The sequence below is a fragment of the Peromyscus maniculatus genome, chromosome 8, assembly GCF_049852395.1.
Source record: "Peromyscus maniculatus bairdii isolate BWxNUB_F1_BW_parent chromosome 8, HU_Pman_BW_mat_3.1, whole genome shotgun sequence".
NCBI classification, from domain to species: Eukaryota; Metazoa; Chordata; class Mammalia; order Rodentia; family Cricetidae; genus Peromyscus; species Peromyscus maniculatus.
In genome coordinates, this window is record NC_134859.1 from 61,203,448 (window position 1) to 61,213,135 (window position 9,688).

General features: G+C 54.0%; 1 protein-coding gene across 3 annotated transcripts; it reads right to left on the reverse strand.

Annotated features, from left to right (window-relative positions):
• Serpinf2 (serpin family F member 2) lies at positions 1-8,330 on the reverse strand. Of its 3 annotated transcripts, none has more exons than XM_006977386.4 (11): positions 8,193-8,330; positions 7,607-7,711; positions 7,087-7,153; positions 6,878-6,916; positions 6,709-6,771; positions 6,239-6,440; positions 5,398-5,541; positions 5,046-5,249; positions 4,352-4,494; positions 1,792-1,996; positions 1-1,021 (listed from the first exon to the last, which is right to left on the reverse strand). In XM_006977386.4, the coding sequence occupies exons 2-11, from the start codon at positions 7,615-7,617 to the stop codon at positions 612-614; spliced, it is 1,488 nt and encodes a 495-aa protein (XP_006977448.1). In that variant the 5' UTR covers positions 7,618-7,711; positions 8,193-8,330; the 3' UTR covers positions 1-611. The 3 variants fall into 3 exon arrangements, with proteins under 3 accessions (XP_006977448.1, XP_042138334.1, XP_015851673.1); XM_042282400.2 differs by having other exon boundaries at positions 8,146-8,225; XM_015996187.3 differs by lacking the exon at positions 7,607-7,711 and having other exon boundaries at positions 8,193-8,297.
• Positions 8,331-9,688: the final 1,358 nt, after the last annotated feature.

Here is a 9,688-nt window from a genome sequence, read left to right on the forward strand (position 1 = left end):
GCCCATTCATTCTTTATTCAGGTGGCATAAAAGTCACTACAAAAACTTTACAAAAGAGTCTTGGGAGCTAAAGAGGCCCCTCCCTGCCTCAGCCCCTGAGCTTCCTGAAGAGGAGGACAAGAGAGAGGAAAGGAAGCGGGTCCTGGCAGTGTTGGTATCTCCAAAGACCAGAGGGGTGACTGGGGTGGTGGGACATGGGTGGGGGCCTGGAGGTCTTCAGCAAGGTCCAACAGAGTCAGAGGAGGTCAACCTCCAGCCATGGAACACAACTCCAAGGCCAGCGTCTGAGCTCAGGGTGTCTGGGGACATGTCTAAAGGTGGCCTGCTGCTTCTGCCTGCACCTCTAGCCGGAACTGTATCCACCAGTGCCCATCCCACAAAAGGTCACCCTCTGAACTCCTTTGGAAGAAATGAAGATTCCTTTCGCCTGCCTTCTCCCAGATCCCACCCCACCTCCTATCCCCAGGAGCTACTGCAGGAGAATGGCTCCTTTCCCCGGAGACTGCCTCCCCAGGCCCCACCCTATCCCACAAAGCTGGTTGGAAAGAGTCACAGGAGTTGAGAGGCTGATCCAGACGGGGACTCAGGATGCTGCTGCCCAGGGCCCCTCCTCACTTGGGGGTGCTAAACTGGGGGTAATCATCATCCAAGGGGGGTGCAAGTTTCAAATCAGGACCAAAGGTCTTGTCTCCGGGAAAGTCAGCTTTTTCATGCCGGAAGACCCGGTTGTCGGGGGAATCTTGCTGTTCCTGGGGCTGGGGCTGTGCACTCGGGTTGGGGTTCCTCACGCTGCCCACAAAGAGGGGCATGCCTAAGGCGTCCTCCATGATGAAGAAGAGGAAGGGTCGGTTCACCGCAAAGGAGGAGACAGACATTCGGTTCATGGCGGTGCTCGTGGCTGCGGCTGCCTCCACGCCAGCCTCACTGAGTTCCATGGTAGACTGGTGCTGTACGCTAGACACCACCAGACTCTGGTCAGAGATCCCACGCAGGTCTGGGCCCTGGAACAATTCCTGCAGGCCTGCTCAGAGCAACAGATGGTGAGTCAGTGCTGCCCCCAGGCTGCCTGGACCTGTCTGGCACCCTGGCCAAAGAGAACACTTGAACCCACCGATTGATTGGCACCTGTTCAACCTTCAAGTCTCAACCTAGACACCACTTCTAGAAACTTTTTTTTTTTTCAATCAAAGTCTACACTGGGTACCAGTTTGATATTCTCTGAGGTGAATTGGAGAGACACACTCTGACTTACCACTCACACTAAAGAAAGTACCCGAGTCTGCATGTGTCCACTCACTCCATTAGACTGAGTACTTTGTACACGGTGAATTCACAACTAAATGCAGAGTAGTTGCAGCATTTAACACAGTGACCCCAGCTTCTCCTCACCCCTTTCCAAGCTAGACGATGAACTCTTTTTTTTTTTTTTTTTTTTTTGAGACAGGGTTTCTCTGTGTAGTTTTGGTACCTGTCCTGGATCTCCCTCTGTAGCCCAGGCTGGCCTCGATCTCACAGAGATCTGCCTGGCTCTGCCTCCCGAGTGCTGGGTTAAAGGTGTGTGCCACCACTGCCCAGCCCACCCTGAACTCTTTACCCAGGATTCTTTGTAGTGCTCAGGCAACAGAGTAGTTCATTCCAATCCATGCCAGGACAGAAGGTCTACGGGAGCATATCAATGGCTCCCATCCAGGATGCTAGGCTACCTCTGACTCAGATACACGGCCAGCTGGAGGCCTCTCCTCCCACGCCCTGCCAGACCACCTGGGGCCACCCTATCCCCAGCCCACTTACCTAGCTGGCCGAGGGTGGCGACCAGGTCCAGCTGCTGCTTCAAATGGAGTTTTGGCAGCCGCACCTTAGTGGGCTTCTCCCGCAGTGAGGGATGATACAAAGTGTCCAAGGTCAGGTTGGCCAGTACCTGAGACACGTTCCATTCAAAATGAGTGGGCATCATGACCACAAAGCTCATGTTGTTCTTAAAGGGGAAATGAGCCACCTACAGATAAGAAAGGAGAGAACATGAGGGCCAGACAAAACCTGGGGGCTGGGCCAAAATTGCTTCTGTACTTCTGAGACTTCAAGTTCAGTGTGCCTTCACTTCACCTGCAAAATGGAGTACTCTCACTGGCCCTTTGCAAGGTGCCATGACCAAATGGGATAATGCTTTTAAATCTCTGTGTGTGCATACACATACACACGTCTGTATGGCTGTGTGTTTGCACATGTGTGTGTGAAGGCCAGAGGTAGGCTGACACAAGTTGTCTCCCTAAATTACTTTCTACCTTTTTTTTTAAAAAAAAACGTCTTTTTGTTGTTGTTTCTAGGCATACTTTCTCTGTGGAGCCTTGGCTGTCCTGAAATTCACTGTGTAGACCAGGCTGGCCTTGAACTCACAGAGATTCTTCTGCCTCTGCCTCTGCCTCTTGAGTGCTGGGAGTAAAGATGTGTGCCATCACACCCCCTACCCAGTTTTTGAACATAGGGTCTCATGAATCCCAAGCTGGCTTTGAAAAACTATTTAGCCAAGGATAACTGAACTTCTGATTCTCTTGCTTCGCTTGCTTCCTGAGTGCTGGGATTACAAAGCTATAACATCACGCCCAATTTTCATTTTGGTTTGTTTTTTAGACAGGGTTATGTATCTCAGGCTGTCCTTAAACTCTGTGTAACTCAGGATGATCTTGAATTTCTTTTTAAGATTTATTTTTATTTTATGTGTATAGGTATTTTGCCTGGATGTATGTCTATGTATCATTGGACTTGGGGTGCCCTCAGAGTGCAGAAGAGGGCATCATATCCCCTGGAACTGGAGTTACAGATGTTTGTGGGCTGCCTCATGGGGGCTGGGAATCGAACCCCGGTCCTCTGAAAGAGCAGCAAGTACTCTTAACTGACGACTCATTTCTCCACCTTGAACTTTTGATCCTCCTGCCTCCTTCTCAAAAGCGCTAGGGATGACAGATGTGCCCCACAGAGGTTGAACAGAGGGCTTTGTGCATGCCAGGCAAGTACTCAGCTGAGCTACGTGTCCAACCATACTGGTGAATCTTCTAGCAGTGTCTTCCCTACAAACCCAGTTCTCCATCTGCTATCAGCTAGCTGTACAAACAAGCAATGGACCTCCCTGTCTTTGCCTCTCAGGTTTCCCTGTGTACGATAGGTGGGGGCCTCTGGCTTTCCAAATGCCTTGGAGAGGAGCCACTGGAAAGGGTAGGAAGGAATCCTGCCTCTCTCACCTTTCTCCTTCACCCAATGAGTTTGCTGTACATGCCAAGATTTGGAATGCGATTTTTTTTCCTCTTTCAACAGGGTCTGGTTATGTAACTCTGACTATCTTCAAACTCTCAATCTTTTGAGTGCCGGGATTATGGTGTAAGCCACCACACTCGGGTCACAAGACCCTTTTTGAAGAATTACTGCAGTTACAGCCGAATGGAAACCACCAGGCTCAAGACTCTTGAAGCCATGCCTCCCTGAGGTTCCAGCACAGGCCTGCAGGCAGGTCCTCTGCCAGTGGGAGATGAGTGCCAGGTCTGGCCGGAGGAGGATGGGGAGATGGAGCCAGAGGATGAAGAAACAGTGGGTAGACAGGACTTTGAGGGAGGGAGCAACAGGAAGACGAGAAGCTAAGGGGGGCTGACCAGGCCATCATTCTCTCAACATGAGCTAGAGAGAAGCCAAGCTGCCCACATGGCTCCTTCCTGCAGAACTGACTGTGCTGTGCCCTGCTTGCCTACTAAAACCAACCAACCAAGTTGGTGAGTAGGCGTGGTGGCAAACACCTGGGGTCCCAGCACTCAAGACAGCTAGGGCAGGAGGATCATGAGTTCAAAGCCAGCCTGTGTAAGACTGCCAGACCCTAAGACAAACAAAACTAGCCCATACTGTTATCTCAGCCACAGATGATGGGCGCAAAGGTGAGTATCCCAGCCAAGGAGCCACAGTGAGGCTAGAAGCAAGGGAAGCCTTAGCTGAGACAGCTTGGTGCAGAGCTCCATCCAATCAGAATGTCCGGAGCAGTAAACCCAACCTGGCAGAATCCTCCCTGCCGAGAAGCTCTCGTGGGAACTCTTACCTTCCCGTAGGAGCAGGGCCCTGGTCTCCTTGAGAGCCCCTAAGACTCCAATGCAGAGAACAGCATCTCCACAATATCTGGCATTTGCAAAAGCTCTGTATATTTTCTTTGAGCAAATGAACCTGGGTTCAGGCATAACAGGCCCTTCCAGAACTACATATCCCCAGAGGCCAGACCACAAAGAAAATGGGGTACTCCCTTCACCCCTGAGGTCCCTGCACAGCCTTTTATCCCCTCCCAACACCAGGCCTAGTTTGCTGGGAAAGCCAGGGTGACCTGTATCTCAGGTTGCTCCAGCAGGAACCAGCGCAGAGGGTACGACTGTGCCTGCATCATGTCCACGGGCACTGTGAACTGCTCGTCCAGGTGGAAGGAGTCTTTCTGGGTGAGGCTTGGGTCAAATTGGGTCCTCCAGAAACCTGCAGCCAGGCAGAAGGCAGGAGCCATGTAATATACGACCCGCCTCCCGCCCATCCCAGCTAGAATCCACTCAAGAAACAAGAAGTGGAAGCCAAAGCTGCTGCTGGTGCTGGTGCTGGTGCTGGTGCTGGTGGTGGCACGCGCCTTTAATCCCAGCACTAAGGAGGCAGAGGCAGGTGGATCTCTGAGTTCGAGGCCAGCCTGGTCTACAGAGTGAGTTCCAGGACAGCCTGAGCCATTACACAGAGAAACCCTGTCTTGAAAAACAAACAAACGAAGGTGAAGCCACGCCCCCAGTGCGGACACCCAGTGGAACTTAGGCATCTTCCCTACATCTAGGCTTGCATTTCTCCGTCCCTCTGCAGCCCCAGTTTTCTCTCAGGCAGTCTGTCCTCCACAGCTTCAGCCAGCCTCTGAGCTTCCTCCTCACACGCCCAGGCAATCCCCTGCTTCACGGCCTAGCAACCTCAGAGCAAAGCTTACGCGGCCCCTCTCAGCCTACAGGGCAGGTGGGGCTGTCAGGGTGAGGGGCTTAAGAAGAACAGTGCACCGTGAAAGTGGATGGCATTGAGGAGAAGCAACACGGTGTTATCTGGCAGCTCAGAGAGGAAATCCTCAATCTTCCCCTCCGTGGCCTCCTTCACCCATTGGTTGATGTTCGCCAGGTCTTCCTCCTGGTTTCCAGCCAGTTTCACGGGCTTTGCACCAAAGAGCCGTTCCGACTGCTCCAGGAAATCCTCTTTGATGGGAAACCCTGCACACCGTGAGTCACAAGCTCATCCCAGGGCCGGGGCCTCCACGGCCACCAGTGCTTTGCCTCCCCGAGGCTAAGCCCCCCTCCCTCACCCTTGTTCCCTGGCGACAGAGCAGCTCCTGGGCAGCTGACGGCCATCACCACCTACCCTTCTGCAGGTATATTCTGGCGGCCAGTCGGATTGTCCCGGGGCTTAGATTCTGGCAGAGATGGCTCAGCAGGTGGGGAAGGCAGGATCCTGTGTTCACGTGCAACGCTCGGTGCAAGCTCTGCAGCGTTTGGTTCCGAGCACCTGACAGGGACCGAGTGGGCTGAGGCCCAGGCCACGGGTTCTTGCTTGCCCCACGGCCCGCTCCCACATTCTCACATCCCCGTGACGAACGTGACCACAGGCCACTGCTGCCCTCCCCTCCCACATCCACTGAGCTACCAGACTCCCAAATTCCGCTTTCTTTCTTTTTGTTTTCTTTTTTTTTTTTTTTTTTTTTTTTTGGTTTTTCGAGACAGGGTTTCTCTATGTAGCTTTGCACCTTTCCTGGAGCTCACTTGGTAGCCCAGGCTGGCCTCGAACTCACAGAGATCCGCCTGGCTCTGCCTCCCGAGTGCTGGGATTAAAGGCGTGCGCCACCACTGCCCGGCTAAATTCCGCTTCCATTTCTGCTGCTGACAAGCTGGGCAATGTCACCTCACTCGAGGTACCTTCCCTCCCTGGACCGCGGTCTCCCACAGTGAGACACTCATGTCCCGGGGAAGATATTGCAGCTGTCAAATTCTTGTGCTAACATAACGAGGGGGATTTGTCAATCACCACATCCTCGGGCCATCCCCGGATTCCTGACTCACAGAGGGTGGTGACAGCTTGGGCACCTGCATGCTACCAAACAGCCATGTGTCGTCCCTGATGGAGGAACCACCCATGGACCGCCTCTGCAGCACTCAAGTCCTTGCGACTTCCTAGTTCTTCTGGACAGGTGCTGCTGCCCCCGTACCTAGTGCCAGGTGAGAGAGTGCCAGGGCCACACTCAGCGGTGACAGGACAAGGTTGGAGCTGGTGGATGTCTGGGCCACCAAGGAGAACAGGTCAGCAGTAAAAGCCATCATGGCCTGAGACAGCCTGCGAGTCTCCTCTGCAGTGGGGGGACTCTTGCAGACTCCTGGGGACCTCTCCAGGGTAGCGTGGCCACCAAGATCCTACAAGGACAGATCAGAGGTGAAAGGTCAAGGGGGCAGCTTCAGATTCTGTGTCTCCCTCACACTCCTGGTGCCACAGGGCCGCAAGGCCTGGTCCCAGATCGGAGGGGAGAGGAAGAGTCATCTGGGGTCTTTCCCACCCTATGCCCTCTGAAGCCCTGAACATCAGTCCTGTGACCGCGTCTCCCCTCCCCCATCCCGCCACTCCTGCTGATTGGCCCTCCTCCCTCTGAACCCACTTACTCTTCCCAGCCCCTCCTGATTGTACCTGGCTGCCCAACTTGAGGAGAGCAAGTGGAGGCAGCTTCTGCTGGGCCTGCTCGCTCATTGGCTGTAGAAAGAAGGAAGTAGATGGTGCTCCCCAGAGGTCCCCACTTGGCCCAAGACTGAGGTGAGACCCCTGGGCTCTTTCCCCCACAGCCCTCACTGTTGTGTACCTGCTGGCCCAGGAGATCCGTAGTGCTCACGGGGGAGAACTGTGGAGAAAAGGGTGACCAAGGCAGGGAGTGAGCCCCCCAGAGCCAACCCCTCCCTGGACTCAGCATTCTTCCTCTCTACCCTTCTGGCCTCTCCCAAACGCGGCCCTGCCCAGCATCTTCTTCAACCTGACTGACCTCTTCCAACCCAGACCTCAGCCCAGCCTCACCATGGAGCAGGGGCTTTGCAGACAGGACAAGCTGAGCACCAGGAGCCCCCAGAGTCGCGCCATGATCCTGTATCCAGAACAGGAAGGGTTAGTTCCCACATCACGCTCAAACGCCAGGCAGCAGACTGCTACCCACGGGCTCCCTGACCCCATCAGGCTACAGAACTTAGGCTCACACCCAAAACATATTAGCCGTGGTCCCCATCCCGAGAGGTTGGATTGCCATGATTTTTTCCCTCACTCTCATAGTTTCTCAATTAGTCTTCATTCTTTAGGCCTCGCATTGTGGATGAGACCTGGGTTCAAATCTGGGCTCTGCTTCTTGCCACAGGACCTGTGGCACTTCCCTTAATGCCTTTGGGCTTTACCTTGTCTTGTAAAATCATGGCAGAAGTCTTTCCTCCTCCCATGGAGAGTTTGAGGACCAAAAATAAGAGCCTTTGTAAACACTTGAGTATGATGCCTGGCCCTCAGTGATCCACAGCTGAGAAGGCTTCCCACCCCAGAGAATCCATCTAACCTGTCGTTCATTTCTTCCAGCCTTTCTCAGGCTGCCCAGGTCCTACCCGAAGGTCCCGAGAGCTCAGCTGGGGTGGCAGAGCAGCCAGAAAGCGGCTTTGTTGACCTAGTAGCAGAACCCAATGAATGACTGGCCCAGATACCTTTGGACTTATGGGAACCACAGGCCTCATCCCAGCTCTGCCCCCAAGTCTGCTCCAGGGTGCTTAGGGGAAGCCAGGCTGGCGGAGGGGGTTGTGCAAGCCTTAGCCTAGGGCTTCCAGTAAAGGCTTCCTGTCCTCCAGCCCTCCCCAGGCCTTGTCTCCAGGCCAGCTCTTCTGGAGGGTCCTTCTGTGGTCCCCAGCCCCCACCTTGATGTCCAAGAGCCTTAGCCTGGGTCAATGATTCTTCTTGACAACAACAGGCCTCTAGGTTTGGAGGGTCTAGAGGGACTTCTGGAGCTGCCCACACTTCTGCTCCCCGCCACCCTAGGCGGCTGTGAAACTTCAGGTTCCCTGATTAAGTTCAGCCAGACCCCTTGCTGAGAGGGCAGCTCCCCACCTCCTCTGCTTCCCCGAGCAGGCGCAGGCGGCACCCCTCCATCCTACCTCGTCAGGCTGCTTTTGCTACAGCACACAGTGTTCTCCTGGACCCACTTGTTCCCCACGCTCTGCCTGCTGCGGCCAGCCGGGCCCAGCTCTCTCCTCCCACAGGACCTTTGCTCTCAGCCAACCCCCGTTCAGCTTGCTTTCCCGGCTGGTAAATATTGACCCGAAACATCCCGTTAAACATTGATTTGGGGGCCAGAAGCCCCTTTCCCATCAGGACTGCTGATCCTAAGACAGTCACCCAGAACCCTGCCCGAGCCTGGAGAAGGGAGGTACAGGAGCAGACAGTTGAAGAGGCTGGGGCTGGCTAGGCAAGAGGGTAGATCCAGGATGCTCAGGGGCCTGGTAAGCCTTCTAATGACCCCTCAGCATGGGGATGATCCACGGCCAGTTAGGCTCGGGGAGGCTGTGTGATTTGACTAAGGGCACAGAACTGGGACCAGAGTCACAATCAGATTCCTTGTCCCCAAATTCCTGTCTTCCCACCACCGACCGTCATCACAGCTGCCTCAGGGAAGGGGAGGCCACAGGAGCCTGGAGCAAGCCCAGGATTCTGGTTGGCTACCTTTGGCCTAGGCCCCAAGACGGGGTGGAGAGATGAGACTCAGCAGAGGCAGGCCCTCCCAGGGTCCACCTCTTCAGCAGCAACATTCACTTTCCCTACTTTCCCCAAGGATGAGGGATCTGGAATCTTGCCCGAGGCCACCCAGACCAGCTGCCCCACATCCAAGGCAACCAGAGGACAATGGCTCCCTCTCTACCCTCTTGCTCTGCTCTCCACAGCCCTGGAAACGACCAGGTCTTGGCTTTCCTGGCCCTACTGCCATCAGGATAAAGTGTTAGGCATGGTGGTACAGGCCTATAGACAGTATCAGCACTTAGAGGGGAAAGGTAAGAGGATTGGGAAGACAAGGTCAACCTCAGCTACACACCAAGTTCAAGGCCAGTAGTTTGAGCTACAAAGAACTTGTATTTATTTATTTATTTATTTATTTATTTAGGTTTTTCGAGACAGGGTTTCTCTGTGTCATTTTGGTGCCTGTCCTGGATCTCCCTCTGTAGACCAGGCTGGCCTCGAACTCACAGAGATCTGCCTGCCTCTGCCTACTGAGTGCTGGGATTAAAGGCGTCCGCCGCCGCCGCCGCGCCGCCACCACCACCACCACCACCTAGCTTAGAACTTGTATTTAAAAAAAAAAAAACAAAAAAAAAAAACAAAAAACCTGGGCATAGGGACTAGAGAGGTGGCTCTGTGGTTAAGAGTACTGACTGCTCTCGCAGTGGATCCAGGTTCAGTTCTCAGGATCCACACTGATCACAACCATCCATTAACTCCAGTTCTAGGGAATATGATACCCTCCTCTGACCTCCACGGGGTCCAGACACACATATGATGCACATACATACATGTGGGCAGAACACTCATGCACATTAAAAAAAAAAGTCTCTAAAAGTTAAACGTTGGGCCTGGTGGTTCATGCCTATAATCCCAGGAC

Bases quoted from the DNA above. Each gene is read 5' to 3' on its own strand.
- Serpinf2 (XM_006977386.4), bottom strand. The intron at 6,917-7,086 runs GTGAGGCTGGGC...TTTTCTCCACAG, and splicing joins TGCAAAGCCCCTGCTCCATG to TTCTCCCCCGTGAGCACTAC. The intron at 6,441-6,708 runs GTACAATCAGGA...CTGTCCTTGTAG, and splicing joins TCCTCAAGTTGGGCAGCCAG to GATCTTGGTGGCCACGCTAC.